Here is a 21,147-nt window from a genome sequence, read left to right on the forward strand (position 1 = left end):
CATGAGGGTGAAGCTTTTCTGCAAGCTGCAAAGGCTTATAATAAACAAATTATACATGCAGGGAGTCTCAGTCTATTAAAGGTGGAAATAGGCTTTAAAGGACATCTAAGTGTAACCTTCTTATTTTACAGAGAGGGAAAATGATCTCCAGACCAGGGGAAATGATTTGACCAGGGTCTCATTGTGAGTAGTGGTCAAATCAACCAATCAGTAAACATTTATGAAGCATCTAGATTATGTTCCATCTATTATTTTTTAAAGTGTTGGGAATACTTTAAAAAGGGGGAAAGAGAGTCCCTGTCCTCTAATGAGGAGACAACAAGCAGACAAATATCTACAAACAAAATATAAATGGGGGAAAAAATCTCAAAGAAAAGCCATTAGCATTAAGGGGGACTGGGAAAAGCTTCCAACAGAAGGTAGGATTTTAGGTGGGACCTGAAGGAAGCCAGGAGGCAGAGAGTAGGAGGGAAAGTGTTTCAAAGTTTTGGAAACCTGCCCAGAAATCAAAAATCAAAAGAGGAAATCAAATCAAAAACCAGAAATTTGTAAGATACTTTTAGCCTCACAACTACCCTAGGAGGAAATGGTTATCTCCCAATATTCCAGGTAAGGAAACTGAGGATGAAAGAGGTTATAAGTGACTTGCCCAGGTCCTAGAGCTAATAAGTGTCTGACATCAAGTTTGAAACTCAGATCTTCCTAACTCCAGCGCCACTTAGCTGACCCAAACCCAAGTTAACTATAATTCCAGTCACTGATTATATTATTCTCTCTTTTAATACACCAAGTTGCCTTTCTTTTTCACATTTACTTCTCTGGGACCTTGTTTTCCCTCTGTTAAAATTAGATCTGAAATGGATCAAGTTCTCTTCAATTCCAGATCCATAATCTCATCTTTCCGGGCACCAGTTTTGTCGTCTATAAAATGAAGGGTTCAGTCGAGATAACTCTGAAAGGCCCCTTCAGTGAACTCGTTCTATCCCTCTCTTTGGTTCGTTCTCTCTCGCTCTCTCTCACTCTCTCTCTCTTGCTCTCTCGCTCTCGCTCACTCTCTCGCTTTCACTTGCTCTCTCTCTCGCTCTCGCTGTCTCTTTCTGTCTCTGTCTTTCTGTCTTTCTCGCTCTCTCTCTCTGTCTTTGTTTCCCTCACTCTGTCTTTTTCTCTGTCTCTGTCTCTCTGTCTCTTTGGTTCTCTCACTCTGTCTGTCTGTCTCTGTCTGTCTCTTTACCCCCACCCCCAGAGTCAACCCCTTTTCCCTGGACAATTAACCTTCAGGTGCTACCCAGACTCACCTGAGCAGGTGCTTCAAGGAACAATAGCACTATTGAATTGGTAAATGAAACCATGAACTTTTAAAAAATCAGAACAGTATATATGAACCATTAGCTAATTTAATGAAAAAAAGAGAAGAAAACCAAATTCCTTTTTCATTTTTTGAAATTGCCAATATCAAAAATGAAAAAAAGAATGGTTAAATACAAGAAGAAAAAATAAAGGATACTATTTGAAATATTCAGTCCAGCTATATGACAGTACGAACAACTTATTTGATGAAAATGAATATTTGCAACATTATAAAATATTCAGATTAGAAGAACAAGAGAGAATTTAAATAATCAAATCTCAGAAAAAGAAACTAAACAAATCATAAATGAATCCCAAAGGAAAAATAAAAAAGAACCAACTCCTCACCAAATGGATTCACAAGTAAATTGTAACACTCAAAAACTTCCAATTAATTGCAATATTAGACTGTTTATCAGAAGCAAAGGGGATTCTATCAAATTCCTTCCCTGACACTATTATGATCTTGATGCCCAGGCCAGCAAGAGTTAAAACAGAAAAAAAACAACTCTTGACCTGGATTATCTCAAATAATGAATAAAACAATTAACAAAGACCTTATGACAACATATCACCAAGTTGGATTTATAGCATGGATGAAAGGTTAGTGTACAGGAAAACAAATTTAACCATGTTAATTTAAATAAATTTAACCATATTAATAACAAAACTAAAATTATATGATAATATCAATAGAAATAAAAAGAGATCTTGATAAAATACAGACATTTTTGTAGACAACTAGAAAATATAAGAATGTTTTGCTTAACGTGATAAACTGCATACATATAAAACCAAGAACCATCTATCTTTCTTTCTGTCTATCTATCTATCTACACATATATATATATATATGTATATATATATATGTATATCCAGGATTAACTTAAAATATTTTTAATTGAGATCAATGGTAAAAGAAGAGTGTCCATCATCACTACTTCTATTTGACAAAATACTAGAAATACTATTATAACAAGAAAAAAAATTGAAAGAATTAAGCAGAGACCAGGAAGACAACAAATTATCTCTCTCCTTTTTTGGCAGATGAAATAATGGTTTACTTAAAGAGTTCACTAAAAATTAACTAGAATAAAAGCTTGAACAAAGTTGTAGGATATATAATAAACTCATACACATCACCAGCATTTCTTTATAATACCAAAAAACCCTAGTAGGAAGGGCAGAGAAATTTCATTTAAAATTACTAGAGAATATATAAAGTACTTACAAGTCTAACTACCAAGATATACATGAATTACATAAATGCAATTACAAGCTACTATTAATAAAATTAGAGACAGGGTCAACTAACTGGAGAAATATTAATTGCTTGTTATTATATTGGATGAGCCAATATAATAAAAATCAGAATACTTCACAAAACAACTTACTTTAGTCTAACACCTATCAAACTATCAAAGGACAATCTCATAAAACTTGAAGAAATAACTGAAATTCATATAGAAGCACAAAAGGTCAAGAATCTCAAGAGAAATAATGAAAAAAAATATGAAAAGGAATGGGGTCCTCGATGTGTCTGATCTTGAACTATGCTACAGAGTAATAATTCTTGAAACAATTTGATATAGGTTAAAAACTGATTGATAAATAAAACAGATTAAGTACACTCTACCTAGAAGCTAGAAATCTAATATTCGATAAATTCAAAGTCCCTAGGGTAAGGACTCAGGATTTGGTATTTAAAAAGAACAAAAAATGATGGGAAAGTAGACAGCAGTAATGCCATGAAATGAAAAGATGCTTGCTCTTTGGAAGGAAAGCTTTGGCAAATCTGGACAACATCCTAACAAGTAGAGATATCACCTTACTGACAAAGGTCCATATCATCAAAGCTGTGACTTTTCCACTAGCCAGGTATGGTTGAGAGTTGAACGATAAGGAAAGTTGAGTTCCACAGCACTGACATCTTCAAAAGGTGGTGGTGGAGAGCAAGGAGATCTAGTCAATACTTGGAATTATGTATAAAAAAATGCCCTCTGACTCAGTTATACAAGTCTATACCAAAGAAACCTAAGAAAGAAGGAAAAGATCCCATATTCACAAAAACATTTACATCAGCTCTTCTAGGGAAGGCAAAGAACTCAAAAATGAGGGAGTTCCCATGAATTGGGGAATGGCCAAACAAGTTACAGCCTCCAGAATGCTACCGTACTAAAAGAGATGACAATATGAATTTTAGAAACATGGAAAGATTTTTAAGCATTGATGCAATGAAGAAAGTGAAATCAGGAAAATAATTTATACTGTAACGTCAATGCTATAAAAACAAATGTTTTTTTTTAAAGCCTCATTCCCATCTCCCTCCCATTCCTTATCACACCTATAGCTTGCTTGTCATAGTTGGTTGGGTTTCTTTCCCATTAGTCTGTAAGCTCTCAAGGGTAGAGACTGTCTTTTGTTTTTCTTTGCCTGGCAGATAGTAGGAACTTAATAAATGTTGACTGAATGATCTTAAGAACTCCAAACACTGAATTACCAGTCTTAATTGGGACCACCCACCTCAAGACATAGAGGCGATAGACCACTGGGAAGAATAAGAAATGCATTTTTGGAAATGACCAAAATGGAAATGTTTTGCTTTCCTGCATTTATGCGATAAGAGAATTTTTTTCTTTTAACCAGTCAATGGGGAGAGCAAAACAATGAATGTTTGGTGACTGAAAAGAACAAAATTAAATGAAAAAACAACACACAAAGATTTCAAGCCAAGGACATAGATGCTTCGCTATGGAGAGTCTGGGTCCTGAGCAGGGCTTCTCTGAGAAGCTGCAGAAGGGTCTGGAAGAGGACAGGGGGAAGCAAGGGCTGTGAGGGACTCAGGGGGTCCCTTCCCAGAGCACCTACCTCAGGGAGCTGGCTCCAGGTGACCTGGGCAGGTCGGTAACTCTTCACCACAATTGTGGTGTCTGCTTTGCAAGGACTCTCTGGGCTGGAACAGTCCTCCCGCTGATCATCGTCCCATTCGTGACTGGTGTTCAGACCCCTCTCCTGCAAGTCCTGGTAGAACCCCGGATCTGGGGACAGAAGGCGAGTCACAAGCTGATACAAGGACTCCGAAGAGACATCCTTGCCCTGCGCCTCTGAGGCAGCATCTCTCTCTGGGACCGCCGGGGATAGCGGGCCCTCCCTGGGGCCCCACAGAGACCCTGAAACCGAAAGGCGTCGGAGAGCCCCCCAGAATGGGCTCCCCTGCATATGGCTGTCTCCCATGGCTATATGGGGCTCGGCCAATTTGTTAAGGAGCTTTGGAGAAGAACGGCAACCAAGTGTAGAATGTGACACCTTTGAGACGGGAGTCCTAGCCCCTAGAGGACATGAGGTGATGGCCTGGAGAGTGGGGTCTAGGGAGGAGATGACAACCAACCACAGACACACCCGGTTCCAACTGAGTCCTGGAATGCCCCAAGGTTGGACCTTGGGAGCCCCCACTGATCCCTATTAAAGAATGCCTCAGCCTTTCAATAAATCCTCTAATTGTAGCCTATATTCTTTAACCCTAATAAGTCAGGCTAGAAACGCAGGGCCCCAGGACCACTTTAAGGCTCTCTGACACAGTATGGCTGCAGAACCTCACTCTGGAGGCTTCATTCAAGGACTCTTCCAGAATCCTTCAAAGACAGGGACTCCCCCTCCCCCTCAGGAGGATTATAAGGCCCCTGAGATAAAGTTTGGAAAGCATTTTGCAAACATCAGAATATTCTGTCTATAAATAATTCTTCTTCTCATCATCAGATAGACCTTTGAACTTTTCTAAGCATTTTTTCCCTGAAAATCTGGCAGAGCACAGCAGTAGGGAATTCCCTCCTTCTAAATTCCGAGGCATCTTTTTGGTAGTGGCAGAAGAGACAGTTCCCTAATAGAATGTAAGCTGCTTTATTAATCAATCAACAAATACCCCATGTCTACCATGTCTAAGGCATGGGGAGTGAAAATATTAAAAAATTCATTCCTATCCTCAAAGTAGCTCCTATTCTATTGGGGGAGATAAAATACACACACACACACACACACACACACACACACACATATGTGTATATTTGCTATATATAGCATAAACACAAAAACAGATACTGAAAGGGCTTAATGTTTGTTGACTGAGTGGTTGATTCCTTGGGGGAAGGAGTAGAACAAAGAAGGGACCTGATAGGTGTTGATTGAATGATTGATCTGGGAAGAACAGGACAAGTAATTTATCAAGTGCTAGACTTGTAATCATGAAGACCTGGGTTCAAATTCTGATTCTTATACGGATTACCTGTGGGATCCTGGACAATGCTACTTCACATGGCTCATTCTCAATTTCTTTTTTTTTTTTTTTGGATTTTTTGGCAAGGTAATGGGGTTAAATGACTTGCCCAAGGTCACATAGCTGGGTCATTATTAAGTGTCTGAACCAGCTTTGAACTTAGGTCCTCCTGACTTTAGGGCTTGTGCTCTGTTTACTGTGCCACCCAGCTGCCCTCATTCTCAATTTCTTAAGTAAGATGGGGATCATTGATAACAACAGTGCTTAATATTTATATGTTTTCAGACCTACAAAGTATATTCTATACATTATCTCTTTTGGTCCTCACAATGACCCTCTGAGGTGGAAGTGGAGGCAGGACTCAACTCAGTAGAGAAGAAAGAGTGTTGATTTTGGATTCACAGTGGGTTCAAATCCCACCTCTGCAAAATAATATTGGTGTGACCCGGGGCAAGTCATTTCACCTCTTTGGGTTCTGTACTTGTAAAAGTCTAAAGCCGGACTCTTTCCATTGTAAATCATAAAGCACTCTAATTAGTCATAATACTAGTCTCCATGTCTCCAGAGGGACCCTCAAAGATGAAGACGTTCACATACCCCTGTTCCCCAGGGGCTGCTTTCCAAGATGCTACAGAGCGAGCTACACAGGTGAGAAGTGGGGGGGAGAAAGAAAGAAAGGAGGGAAGGAGGGAGGGAGAAGAGAAGAAGGGGGAGGGGAGGAGAGCACTCATTCTCCCACAGACTCCTATTTTAAAACTGATCATTTTGAAACCAAATCCTTTAGGGAAATGGGAGTTTCATCCACCAAAACTGAATTTACAGTGAATTTGGCTCAAATACAGTCCTGGCGGAGTCCAGTAATATTCTGTTTGAAGTACAAATGCCTTCCAAATCTTGGGGATTCTTTGCTTCTTTCATTTCCCTTTGTTCTGGGGGATGGTTTAACTGCTGTCCAGCCTGGGGGTCCAGGATGGGGGCCGTGCCTCCCCCCTTCCCAAGCTTCTTAGAAAACAACATCCTCAGGGAGGTCTGGCTGACCAGCCCAGTAGGGAAGCTGGTGAATGACGGCCAGAGGGGCCTGCCCAGTGTCCCGCCAAGGAATTGCGCCTGGAGGTCACACTCACCATCCTTGAAAGAACCCTTGTTTGGCCGCTTCCTTCCCAGAGTTTTCTGTAGGAAGAAGAGGAGGACAGAAAGGCACTTGGTTAAAGGATGGCAGCCAATGCTCGCTTTCTTCTCCCTCTCTCTCATCTCTTGAAAGTCGGCTGCTGGTTCACGGAGGTCCCTCTGGTGCGTCTACCCTGGTCACCCTCCAAGATCACCACCGGTGACCTGGGGCCCAGCCCACTCTGGCCATCTCCACCAAGGAAGAAGTCTACTGAGGTCTGATGGACATCTCTAACCTCTACCTCTTGAAAGACCAATGGTCCTTCAAGGCAGAGTTCTGGTAGCACCTCTTCTCTGAGGCCTTTCCTGATCACCCTGGTCTGAGCTATTGGTACTTTCCTCCGGAATTTTGGGATCCCAACCCCCTCAGTAGAATGGAAGCTTCTGGAAGCCAGTGACAGTTTGTTTTTACCTCTGTAGTCCAAAGAGCCAGCACAAATGGAAGTATTAGATTCATACTTTTGAGTCCAATTATAGCTATTTATCCGGCTCTGCAGGATCCATTCGCCTTCCCCTGAAGGGCCCCAGAACCGATGACCCAGCCCTTCCTTGAATCCAGCCAACCATTTCTTTAAGAGGCCCCTTTCTCTGGGAACACCTGCCCTTTCCTGTTCTGGGGAAGGACCAGGTTGGATTTCATCAGAACAACCTGGGACAAGAAACCTCCGAAGCTTCTGGGTAGAAAGAAAAGACTTCTCTTGGTGCTGAAAAGCAGGGAAAAGAAACAGTGGGGACCCACATGGACAAGCTCAGAGGGAAGCCCCCCAGGAGCAAGAGACACAGGACACCTGGACCCAAGTTTCCTAGTGCTTTGCCTGGAGGGACCTCTCCTCACCAAATACCCAGACCATTCCTGTAAAAAGGAAGAGGGACATTTAGGTGACGCCAGTACAATCCAGGAAAACTCATCATTACTTGATTTGTACTAGGGAGCTTCATGGGCAGCAGTAGTGGATACAGTGTTGGGTCTGGAGTCAGGAAGACCTGAGTTCAAATTCAACCTCAGACCCGAGCTGTGTGTCACTTTACCCTATTTGCCTCAGTTTCCTCATCTGAAAAATGAGCTTTAGAAGGAAATGGCAAATCACTCCAGTACCTTTGCCAGGAAAGCTCCAGATGAGGCTTTCAAACATGACTGAACCAACAACAACAAAAAAGGGAACTTAGTGACCTTATCCATCTATGGACTGTTTATGATTTATTCTATATGCTACTATGGGGAACCAACAACAGTTCTCAAGACAGGGAAAAAGCTCAAATTACCTTCTATTTACTAATTTCGAATCTGACCTAAGATACTTCCTAGCCATGTGACCCTGGGCAAGTCACTTAACCTCTGTGCCTCAGTTTCCTTACCTGTAGAATGGGCATAATAATAACATTTGACTATCAGCTTTTTTATATTTATACAACACATAGTAAGTGCTACATAAATTATTGCTATACATTAGCATAGTTATATATTACTATTATAATAAAATACATATAATACATTGCTATTATAATTATACTGCATTATATATTGTTATTATTATCATTATGCCTTAGACCTTTCAATGGGGAAAATTCCATCTGCTCAGACAGGATATCTTCAGAAGCCAGGTGGTCCTGAGAAGCCCCCAAGGAGGGGAATGTAGAACTGACCAGTAGGATAAACTCAGCTCTCTACAGGGTTAACTTTGCTCAGTGCTCTGACCTCTCCACCCTCATTCTGCCTGTACAGAGCAGCAGCGTAATCATTTCCATCTGAGGCATCTGAAATTCCCAAGGCACTTCATTTTCTGGAGTCCCATCTGCTGTTGGTTTGAGTGAGTTATCAGAAAATAAGTATGGAACTCAACCAAAGACAGCCCCTTCACTGTGTATGTCACTGATGGCGGATGGGTCTTTCGCCCATCAATTATTTGCTGGCGATTTTGATTTTCAAGCTAGTGATGTTTCAAAGTCTTTGGTGGCTCCCCTTTTACCAGAGCTTTAAAGATACCCACCATTTCTACTAACATTGCTGTATTTATTTCATCCGATTCTGCAATGCCTTCACACATCTGTCCCCTGGGCCTGAGACGCTTCCTCTCCCCATCTCTGCCACTCAGAATTTTACTAAGGTTCGGCTTCCCATCCCCCCCACTGGTTAAGTGTTCTGTCTCCATCCAATTGTTCTTACTCATCTGTGTACTCTCCATGTTCTCCCATAGAATGTAAGCTCCCTGAGGGTAGAGGGATTTATTTCCATTCTTGATTCTCATTCTGGTTCAGAATGGTGTCTGCTCCCTTCCAGTCTTTCTGGTCTTCTAATCTTTGGTCTCCTTCCACTTAACTAAGACTCTTTAACACCTGCTTACTTGAGGTTGCTCACACATAGCTCATGCTCTTGCGCTGGCTGTCCACCTTGTTTAGAATACCTGGCTCCTCACCTTGGCTTCCTGGCTTTGGTCAAAGACTCACCTTCTTTGGGAGACCCTTCCCCATCCTCCTGGTTGTGTTTGGCTTCCCTCTGAGATGACCTTCTGGGTATTCCTGAATATATCTTGAGATCTTTGGCTCTCTCCCCCTTGTGATATGTGAATTTCTTGAGTCCAAGAACTATTTTTTTTTGTCTTTACATCCCCGGTGCTTAGACTGGGATGGAAGTCCAGGGACGATTCAACTGCTAATCACTGCAAAAACTTTTAACTGGCTGTTTGTCTCTATTTAGATAGTCTGGAGGGCCACCTCACCCCACCCTGGGGGACATGTCCATGTGGATGGTTGGTCATGTTGAGGACACCCAAACAGTTTAGACCACAGTAGCTCAGCATTCTCAGCTCAAGGGACCCACCAGCCTCAGTTTCTTCAGTTGCAAAGATTAACCAAATATCACTTTAAAAAAACCCAAAACCCCTTGCTGCTATGCTGAGTCCTTTATGAGGATTAATAAAAAAGTCAAGGGGTTGAGAATGGACACAGAGGCTATGGTTCCTGGACCTCAATACAGATGTTTATAATGTCCAATACAATCAGCATGTCCTGCCCAGCAAAGACCTCCACTTCCTTCCCAAAGCTAATCCAATTAACCACAAACCCCAGGGCAGCTTCTGGGTCCAGGACCTCAAAAGAAAACAAACAAATGGGGACAATCCAGGTCCCTGCCTATTTCCATTAAAGTTCAACATTCAATTTGTTAAGCAGGCAAAAAGATGTGCTTAAATAAAACCATTCACCTCCCTTCTTCTTCCCCCCCTCCCCAGCTTTCCTGTCCTCCTTTCCTTCTTGTTGTTCTTGTTTTCTCTCTCTCTCTCTCTCTCTCTCTTTATTTATTTATGGACCGCCCCCCCCAACCACAGCTGGTCCTATTCTAACTCTTATTTTTTCAGAAGAAGGCTAGAGCCCTGGTCTGTGGCTAATGGTGCCTCCTATTCTGAAGTCCCAGAGCACATATACATTTCCAAGGTGATTCCTGGTAGCCCAGCAAACTCCTTTCTCACTCCACTCCCCCATCCCCATCTGTCTGTCTGTCTGTCTCTGTCTCTCTCCTATTCTCTGTTTGTCTGTCTTTCTCTCCTCCCACCTCCATTATTTCAACAGCCTTCTCACTGGTCTCCCTGCCTCAGATCTCCCCTTCCGTGGTCTATCCTTTACACCCCAGCAATGATTTTCTTTAATGAAGCCCAGATCTGACCATGTGATTCCCATACTCCACCCATTTCATGACCTACAGGATAATCTAGAAACTGCTCTGTTTAGCCTTTGAAGCCCTCCCCATCCTGTCCCCCTGGCTGCCTGGCCACCAGCTCTCCCTCCACATTCTGAGGTCTCTTTTCCTCATACACAACACTCAATCTTCCCCTTCCATGGTTTCTGAACTATGCCTAGAATGCCCTCCTTCCTTAGCTCTGCCTCAGAGTCTTCAAGTTCAAATCAAGTTTTCTATCATCTTCTCTCAGTCTTTACTGAGCCACCCCTTAATTAGAATTGCTTGCTCCTCCCAAATTACCTTGCATATAACTTATCTTGAAAGTACTGGCATTTATCTCTTTATATTTATGCCACTGGAGATATACTCATCTTTCCCATTAGACTAGGTATTGCTTGGTGTTCTTGGTATTTGCCTCCCTTATACCTAACATAGTGAATGGCATTCAGTCGGTGTAAACACTGTAACTGACTTCAGTTTTCTCATTTGTAAAATGGAAGCTCTTAAGTTATATTTTATATATTAATATAATATTTCCTCCTTTTTCTTATATATATTATATATATAACATATACATATATAATATATCTTAATGATATATTTATGAATGAACCAGAGGCTTATAACATATTAGTGCTCCAAGAGGAAAAAAAAAGTCTTTCCAAGAACTGTCTAATCACCCATTTATATGTAATTAATGAGTAATGATAAATGACTTCTATGAAGCCTGCTACCTGGAGACTCCTAATTAGCAAGCCCAGTCCATCCCCCTGCCTGGAATGAGGTCTCTCCTCACCCCCCCTCCCAACCACCTCTTAGAATCCCTAACTTCCTTTAATGCAAAGTTTGCTTACCTAGGAGGTGGATCTCTCTAATTGCTCCTGCCTCCTCTGCCCTGCTCTAATTACCTCGCAATTACTCTATTTCTATGTGTGTGTATATACATATTTGCATATGTGTGTCTATTGGTATGTGTGTATTTAAAGACATATATACATACATACATAACTCACTCCCTTCAAGTGAACATATTGCTTTCCCCTAGTAGAATGCAATCTCTCTGAGGGCAGGTCCCATATGGGGGGATTTCTTTGAATTCCAAGTGCTAGGTGGTGTTCAGTTTATGCTTGAGGACAGATTGGACAATACATGGCTAAATAATGCACTCCACCTTCTACTATGAAGATTCTCTCCTGCTTATAGAGTCTTGCCATTCTCTGAAATAAGTATGCACACAGTAGGTGCTTAATAAATGATTAACTGAATTAAAAGATGAGTCACTTGGTTCTACCAGCTGCTAGAATGAAGCAATACATTCTATAAATGAGATTTACAGTCCAAAGAGATTGTCACTGAATCCAGAGGTATCTAACACTGGGGAAGAGTGACCCAAATCAGATTAAAATGTTAATAGGAAATAGTTAAGAGGATAAATAAAAATACAATAACATTAATTTGTAGTTTTCTAAGTCAATATAAAACCCTCAGGAATCCCTCTGTAAGGGTTAGTAGCTCATATTTCTATTTGGGTTTTGACATGACTGATGATGTCATCCAGTTCCCTCATTTTTAAAGCTCTGTCCACTGGGTAATGGAGAATAAAGGACAATGATGAAAGATACTACCTGTGGTGAGGGAGGAGAGATAGAGATGAAGAGAGAGAAGAAGAGAGGGAAACAAGAAGAAAGAAAAAGAGAAAGAGAGGGGTAGAGGGAGAGAAAAAAGGAGGAAAGAAAGTCTATTAGAGACTGAGGAGGGATAGGAGATGAGGGAAAGAGAGAGAGGGGGGAGGTAGGAGATGAGAACAGAGAGATAGTGAGGGGGGAGACAGAGACAAAGAGAGGAGACAGGTGAGAGAGATAGAAAGAGACAGAGAGATAAAGGAGAGGTAGGAGATAAGAACAGAGAATTGTTGAGAGGGAGAGCTACATGTAGAGATATGAGATGAGATAGATAGATAGATAGATAGATAGATAGATAGATAGATAGATAGATAGATAAGAGACAGACATGGAGACAGGTGAGAGATAGATGATAGAGAGAAAATCAACACCTGGAGGGTGGAGGAGGCAAGTACTCTGCAGAGGCAGAACCAAAACTGAGCCCCAAAGAAAGTCAGGGATTCTGAAGGGGGGGACCTGAAGAAAGAGAAATTCCCAGCAAGATGCATGGAGGGAAGAGAGAGGGACTCATTTCAGAGAACACCAACTAGACCTGCTTGATACAGTGTGTAAAGAAGGGAAGGAATAAGATCATCAGCTTCCAGAAGAGGCTGGGTTTCCCAGTGGCTAGAGCTGATGGGGGATCAAAGAGACCCAAGTTTGAAGCCATCATTTACTGGCAGCGTGACCCTGGAAGGTCCCTTAGTCACCCTCTGCCTCTGTTTCCTCACCTGAAAAGGGAGACTAAGAAGAGCATCCAGCCCCAGGGTGGTTGTAAGGAACAGTAAGATAACACATGGAAAGTGTTTCTGCAAATCTTTAAGTCCTCTATGATCACTAGCTGTGGTTATCAGAGTTACTCTTACTACAGCCACTTGGCTGCTTGGCTTGGACAAGTCAACCTTTCTGCCTCAGTTTTCTCCTCGGTAAAATAGGGAGAATACTAATATCCACTTAATAGGGGATCAAATAAGATAAAATAGAAAGTGTTGGGCAGACCCTGCAGAGTGCTATGTTAATTATTATTATTATTATTATTATTATTGTAATTAGTATTCTTATTAACAAATCCTATGATTGAATATTAGTCAGGGTTCTAGCATCCTCTCCCCAACTCTTAAAAGTGGGAGTCTGGGCCCAGTTTAGGGGAACCCCAGCCCACCCAAGGCTGCCCATTTTCCCATGCTTTTTACCTTGTTCCTGACTGGACTCCGTGCTGGGCCCTGGGCTGATTCTTCGGTGAGAGGTTTGAGGGAAGGGGCAGGCTTGGGTTCAGCTGGGGTCCCAAAGCCCTTCATGGCTGCTCGATAGGACGGGTTCCGGATGTTCCGCCTCAGTGACCCTACTGAGGTCACATCCACTTCTAGGTCATCCAGGGAGAAGCGAGGGGCAGACAGCCTCTTGGCATCCCGCCGGCCAGTCTCCTTGCTCAGCTGGGCAAAGCTCTGGTGGCGGGTGGGCGTCTTGGACTTGGTGGATACCGCCAGGTTCTTAGGGATCAGCTGCTGGGTGCCCACCTTGAGGGCAGCAGGGCTCTCTGTGCTCAGGATGACCTGGTGGGGCTCGTTTCTGGTGCGCTCGGCCTGGAAGGCGGCATTATCCATCGACTTCAGAGAGCTCCGGTGCCTGGGGAGTCCAGGAACTGGGTTGCCATCCTCATCGAGACATAGCTCAGAATGTAAACGATAGGCGAGCTGCTTGGACTTCTCATCCAGCATGCTGTCTGAATGCCTTTGAGACATGGTGCTTCCGGTAGGGTGGGTCCTGGGGGTGTTAAAGAGGCAACACATGAGATCGAGACGCAAGGCCATCTTAGCAGGAGGTCCCCTAACAAGGGGCACCATCAGGACCCGAGGCAGCTCCTCTGAGGGATGCTCCCTGCCAATCTTCTGGCAGACCATCCTATCCTTCCCATCTCCACTTCCCTCCTTTCCCTTATCTCTGGTTCTTCCCAACTGCCAAACGACAGGCAGAGAGCTATGATTATAACACTATTATTAAAGATCATTAATATAATGACATAATTATTAGGCAATCCTTCCAGCGGGGGGTCTGGCTGACACTCAGGTCAGGGGTGAAGTCAAGCTGAGTCTGAAGGGTAGCACACTTTCTTCAAGGGGTGTCTCTAGGAAAAAAAAAACCCAAAATTGGGCTGGAGAGTTTGAGGCCTTGTATTTCAAGGAAAAGCCAACTATCATTTGCCAAGTTATCTCTTGTGGAGAGGGTGGATATAAAAGGTATCAGTCACACAAGGAATGGACCACAGGGGCCACATGGTTCAATCCCCTCATTTTCAAAGATGAGGAAATGGGCCCAGCGAGAGGAAATAATTTGCCCAAGATCATTCAGGGAATGGTAGTGATGGCGCAATGGATAGAGTGCCAGACGTAGAGTCAGGAAGATGTGAGTTCAAATCTAGCCTCAGACACTTAGTAGTCATGTGAGCCCAGCAAGTGTATGAGGCTAAACTGCCCAACACTTGCATCAGCGGAGGGAGTGTGATCACTGGGAGTTCTCCCCATCAGTGAAAATAACGATCCAAGAAGCACGCACCATCTTCATCACTTTGTGGTTACAGGTCAACTGAACATCACCATTTTACAAGGATAACCAGGTGAGACCCCAAAAAGGCAAAGCTTACAATCCAGACCCCCTCCTCCCACATTTTACATCTGAGGAAACTGAGGCCAGGGTGAAATGACTTGCCCAAGGTCTCCCAGGCAGTAAGAGGTCCTCTGACTATTCCAAAGCCTGCCTTTTTTTCTACCTTCACCTGAGAAGAAGGGTAGACATGATCTGAAAAGCTGAGGGAGAGGTTCCAGAGAGGCAGAGAGGGGCATCAGCTGGACTGTCCAAGCTCTGCTCTGACCCCCACAAAATTCCAAAAGATCACCCCAACTTTCTGAGCACATCTTGTATGACAGGGCAAGGGGAGAACACCAAAGGATGGGGAGATCAACCAGGAGACATTAGGAACTTGCAGGAATGCCCTCTTTGCTTCTAGAATCCCCTTGGAATCTCTGACTCCCTCCCTTCAAAGCACAACTTGGTACCACCTTCTAGAAGTAGTCTTTTTTCTACCTCCCCTCCTCCACTTGGAATGATGTGTTCAGTTCTGTATATTCGCCCCCTGCCCCAAATGTAATCTCCCTGAGGGCAGGACTGTTTTCTGTATTCTAGAGATACAAATGGGACAAAACAATGCTTAACACTAGTTAGCTATTGACTGGCTAGGAAGCTCCTCCAGAAGAGGAGTCTGCCTTATCTTTAGCATGGAGGGCAGGAGTGGGCAGGAGTGGGCAGGATGCCCTCTATCAGAGGTGGGATGGGCAGGTAATTTCTCAGCAGCACATCGAGGGTGAGTCGGGGGCCACAGAGGTCAGAATGGGAAGAGTCCTGCTCAAAAGCTTTGTTTGAGGATGTGATTTCTCTGTCATCTCATTCAACTTGGATCAATGTATACCACGGAAACACTGTGAAGACTTAACAAACTGCCTTCTGGGGGGTGGGGGGGAGGGAAGGAAGATTGGGGGGGAGTGTAAAACTCAAAATAAATAAAATATTAAAAATCTTAGTTTGACAGAAGAGGAAAATGGGGCTTATAAGAGCCCAAGATAGCTCAGCAACAAAGGGAACGAGGCAGAGCTGAGATCTGAACCCAGATCTTTGCACCGATCCACTCCATCTCCCCTTTGACCTCTCAGCCTCCACATATGTGACAATTCTCTGGCTCCACCTAATCGAGGAGCTAACCAAAGCCTTCAGAAGGAAGAGGAGAGGACTTTGAAGCTGCCCCAGGATGGGTCGTCCTCAGCCCATGCAAGAGGTCCAAGGGTCACACACAGATAAGATACCATCTCTGCTCCCTGGGTGACTCAGCCTGCCCAGCAACGCCCGCTCCTCCCATTATGTAAACCCTACAAACTGACCTGGACTGCTGGGACCACTGAAAGGCATTTGTGAGGAGTCACACATTCCTGGCACCCCCACCTTATGGCAACTATGCCCCCATCTTCCCAAAAAAGGCCCTCGGCCGGCAGCTGTGTCTCTACCTGCCTCTCACACCAGGTCCCGCTCAAAGCGCAGGAGACAACCAAAAATCGAAAGGGAAAGAAAGGAATCCAAGGAGATATCTGGGGACAAGGCCAGGAAGGGCCAAATGACTGCCAGGCTTCCCTCTCCTGAACCCCACAAAATGTTCCCCAAACATAGCTTTCTCCCACCTCCCCGAGAGTTTACACTTTCTCAAGGCCCGAGTTCAGGTGCTTTTCCTACACTAACGTCTTCCTTCCACCCCAAATTATCTCTGTGCATGTTAATAAATATTCATGTATGTATGTATGTATACAGGCATGTGTGAATACAGACAATGTATTATTACACATGACTGTATATAATTTAATTAAATTGCATGCAGCTTACATATTAGTGTTCTATTATATATGATGATATTAATATATGTAGATACATATTAATTATATAGATAGAATAATCATATTATAATAGCTAGCATTAGTACAGTTTTTATAATGGGCCAAGCACTGTGCTCTGTGCTGTGCGATCTCCAAATGTTATCTCATTTGATCTTCAAAACAACCTGGGAAGTTGGTGATATTTATACACATACAAATCATACATCATCATATGTTTTATATATAATTATATATTATTTTACAGTAGAGGAAACTGAGGCAGGCAGAGATGAAGTGACTTGCCCAGGGTCACACAGTTAATTAAGTGTCTGAGGCTCATCTTTTCCCAACTGCATTCTATCCACTTTGACTTCTCTGAACAAACTGTTTTCCCTCCCCTATATCAACTGTAAGCTCCCAGCGGGTCATTTCACTCAATCAACAGGCATACAGTGGGCATTTATTGTGTACTTCACAAATAAATTCCAGGGATATAGCATTCTGCCCTCCATACTTAACATATAATAAGTATGTGGCAAATAGGTGAATACCAGGGCTAAAAGACCAAACTCTACCTCAGAATTAATCTGTAACTTGATTTCCCCATCTGTAACTTGGGGGTGATCAGGTGTGGGACAAAGCATAACGTATTTACTCATCATTCAAACAAGATAATGGAGCCTGGGGAGGACTCTAGGGAATGCCCTGATGGGCAGCAACTCCTAATTCGGACCCAAACTCCCTTGGCTAAGACCTAGAGGATCAGCTTTGGAAGGAAGCTCAAAGATCATGGAGCAGATCTGAGAAAGAAGACCCCCCCTCTCCAAAGCAGAATGACTCCACTGTAAGCCCTCCAGGGATGGGGAACCACTACCACGGGCTCATTATTCTTTTTTTTTTTTAAGGTTTTTGCAAGGCAATGGGGTTAAGTGGCTCGCCCAAGGCCACAGGGCTAGGTAATTATTAAGTGTCTGAGGCCAAATTTGAACTCAAGTCCTCCTGACTCCAGGGCAGGTGCTCTCTCCACTGCACCACCTAGCCACCGCCTGGGGATGATTATTCTTAAGCTTCCCCTTTCTGGGTCTTGGGTTTTCAGATCTGTAGAACAAAATGACAGACCAACCATCCCCAAGCCCCATCTACCCACCAAGTTAAGGTACTCTCCTCATAAAAACCCTGGGAGGAGAGTCAAAACTTGAGTTCCTGTTTGGACTCTGTGTAAGCTGCCAGGAACTTGACACGAGTGGAATAGTTTTCGCTCTCAGGTAGCTGCCGTTCTACTGGGGGAGACACCACAACCGATCCCCTTGATAGTAGGGCTTATGTGAATCAAACATAGGGCTTGCATACAGTAGGAGGTTAATAAATGCCTATTGATTTGCTGATAAGTATACAGCAAATAAATGCAAAATCAAAACTGGGCAGGTTGGGCACTAGAAGTTCTATACAGAAGGTAGTTAGTTCTAGAGCAGATCCTTCAAGGAAGAGAGTGGTTCTTTGCAGTTGAGATGGGGGGGAAGGGGCTGCCTGAGGCAAAGGCACAGAAGTGGTACATTAGAGAGATTCAACCTGAATTTTGGAGGGGGGGGTTGCAAGGTAATGGGGCCAAGTGACTTGCCAAGTTCACAGAGCTGGGTGAATAGTAAGGGTCTGAGGCCACATTTGAACACAAGTCCTCCCGACCCCATCCATTGTGCCACCCAGCTGCCCCTCAATCTGATTTTAAGTTCCAGATTTTGCTGTTTATTGTTTTATGGGACTCACACAGGTTGAGTCCAATAAATCAATCAGTAAGCATCTATTAATTGCCTTCAGTGTGCAAGGCACAGTGATAAGAAGTAGGGGACACAAAATCAGTCAATGATTGAACAGCTAATTAAATGTCTCCAGGGTACAACACTGAGGAGACAGTAACTAAAAATGAAACAACCCCCCCCCCCCCGCCAAGGAAGTTCCAACAGGCTTAGAGAAATCCCTTGAATTCTGGGCTTTTCCCACTGTGCAAATTAGATCTACAAATGGTCTCTGCAGTCCTTGTCACTCTCTGATGGCAGATGCTGGCGAGGGCAGACAGTGCCCACCATTCATGCCTGCTCTGTTTCCCGAGAGGCCCCAGGCTCCAAGCTGCTGCTGGGCACACACATCTCTCTGTTTAGAGGCCAAAAGCAGGCCAGAAACACCCATTGACAAGAGACTGACTCAAACTGTGTCACGTCAGACTCGGACTGGGCTCCGGGACCCTCATGGGACCTTGGGGAAGTTTGGGGAAGTTCCTCCCTGACGACCTCAGCTTCTTCCAGGGCAACAGACTTAATGATCTGTGGGATCCCTCTTCCCATTGTACATCTCTAAATTTTCCTTCTAAAAAACTGCTTCCAAGGGATAGTTATCCCATGAGGGAATAGCAAAATTCTGATTATCCCCATTTCACAGAAGGTAAAACAGACTTTTTTCAAGTGTTTTGTTCAGGTCAAGGCTCATTCGACATTAATTAAGGGACTGCTAGGGGCCAGGTGATGGGGATGAAAAGACCAAAAAAAAAAAAATGAAAAGAAAAGAAATAATCTGTACCTTCAAGGGCTTGCCATTATTTCAAAACAAGTAAATAAAGATAAATGTAACCCAATGTCACCCATTCAGGAAGAGGAAGTATTCATACTTGAACTCAGGTCTTTCCTGCCCCCTAAATACAGTGATTTTAATGAAATGATTTATATGAATAATGAGTAATAATGAGGAAACTAAGGAGGAGAAAAAGGAACAGGAGGAAGAGAAGATGATGATGATGATGAGAGACATGGAGATGCAGGCTCACATTCAGGGTAACTTGGGGTCAAATCCTACTTTTTCCACATGCTGTCTGTCTGACCTTGAGCAGTCAACCTCTCAGGAAGTCAAGCTGCTGAGAAGGTGCTGATCTGCACAGGAGGATAGACTCTCCGCACCTGAAAGTCCCCTCTACCAGGACTCGGTCCCTATTCCCTCATCTTCAGCATCAAGATTTATACAGTGTTTTAAAGTTTTAGAAAGGGCCATACAAATCATTTCTTCTGAATGCTGACGACAAACCCGAGAGGGAAGAGCTACGAACAGGCCCATTTTAAAGAAGCTGGGAAAGGTGAGACGTCTTGCCCTCAGTTGCCTGCTATCCAGATTACTACCCACTAAATTTAGTTGCCTGTTATCCCCACAACATGCTGCCTCAGTGCCAGAAACCTCAGATCTGTCTCCAATTTCTTGGGGGGGGGCAACTCTGACCCAAACAGGGAGTGACCCTGTGGCAAAATCACCTTGCTTGAGCCATTGGCACAGTGCATAATAAGTTGCATAATAAGTTTTTCCTTTGATCTGAGACTAAAAGGAAACCTGGGGACAGCTAGTTCAACCCCCCCCCCTTTTTAACAACAAAGGAAACTAAAGCCTCAAGTTTGGGGCAATGTGGTGAACAGAGCATCGGGGCCTGTCCCAAACTCCATTATCCATTCAACTTGCTGTGGGTGTTGTGTAGGCGTGCTCCATATTCCAAAAGGATGGTCCTAGGATCATATCCCCCGAAATCATATAATCAGAAGCTATTTATTAAGAATCTGCTATGTACTAGACACCATGAGAAGAGCTGGGAACACAAGTCCAAAGAATAGAACAATCTCTCCTCACAAGGAGCTTCGCATCCTAATGGGGGAGATAATAAATATACAGCAAGAATAACAAGTCAGTTTAGAAGGAGGTCACCAACAGCTGGGCTCCCTGAAGGCTTCCTGTGGTGATCGGACTTCATCTAGAAGGAAGAGAGGCATCTCCCCCCATCCTCCAGGTCAGAGGAGAAGGGGGTGGGGTGGAGCAGCGGAAGGGAGGAGCGGAGAGAAGGCTATCTGGGCTGGATCTCAGAGGGAGGGATGACCGGGTGGGATGGGATGATCCTTCCCACAGGACTAGAAACATCTCAATGCAGGCCAGGCCTGACCATCCCGGGTGTGCCGCTGACAAGAATCACAGAATTCTATCCCAACAATAGGTGACTGACTATGAACCAACAAGGGCTACCCTGGTTCATGTAAGTATTATTATTCGGGATCACTAATTATATGCTCAAGAAGGGTGCTTGGCCCCCCAGGTCTGTGCCTTTTAAGTTATTACAGTTTATTTATGAATATCTAAAAAGCAGTAAGACTCGGGGGACATCCTGAAGATCCACAAATATTTACATAATAAATATTGATGCTTCAGTTATGTCTTTGTAATGAGGCTATAAACACATTCTCTATAATTAGGATGCAATAATAATACACAGGGAACAAGGCAGGGTAGTGCAGAAAGTCCCTGAAAGCCAGGCTCAGAGGTCTTCCCTTCCAGACTTGGATTCCCTTCTGCCTTCCTCATAGCCACCCAACCCTATCATCCAGTCCACCCTCTCCTTCCTCTCTCCCCCAACATATGTGCATTACACATGCATGCATGAATTCAATGAACATATATGAACCTGAATGCATAAAGGTGTGCCTAAATCTATACAATGCATAAGTATACACTCAATACAGATGTGTATGTGTAGAGAAATACAAATACACATGTCTCTGCATCTATGTGTGTGCGTGCGTGTGTATCGTTTCACTTCCT

The 21,147-nt window shown here is 43.5% G+C and overlaps 1 protein-coding gene across 1 annotated transcript in view; it reads right to left on the bottom strand.

Annotated features, from left to right (window-relative positions):
* ARHGEF16 (Rho guanine nucleotide exchange factor 16) overlaps window positions 1–21,147 on the bottom strand; it is a 78,294-nt gene that overhangs the window by 44,620 nt on the left and 12,527 nt on the right. The window contains exons 2-4 of the mRNA XM_074218668.1: window positions 13,312–13,882; window positions 6,742–6,787; window positions 4,216–4,385 (exon numbers count right to left, since the gene is read on the bottom strand). Coding sequence (XP_074074769.1) covers window positions 4,216–4,385; window positions 6,742–6,787; window positions 13,312–13,860 — 765 coding nt within the window. The 5' untranslated portion in view covers window positions 13,861–13,882. The remainder of the gene's footprint in view (window positions 1–4,215; window positions 4,386–6,741; window positions 6,788–13,311; window positions 13,883–21,147) is intronic.

The sequence above is a fragment of the Macrotis lagotis genome, chromosome 1 (genome assembly GCF_037893015.1).
Source record: "Macrotis lagotis isolate mMagLag1 chromosome 1, bilby.v1.9.chrom.fasta, whole genome shotgun sequence".
In the NCBI taxonomy this organism is placed as follows: domain Eukaryota; kingdom Metazoa; phylum Chordata; class Mammalia; order Peramelemorphia; family Peramelidae; genus Macrotis; species Macrotis lagotis.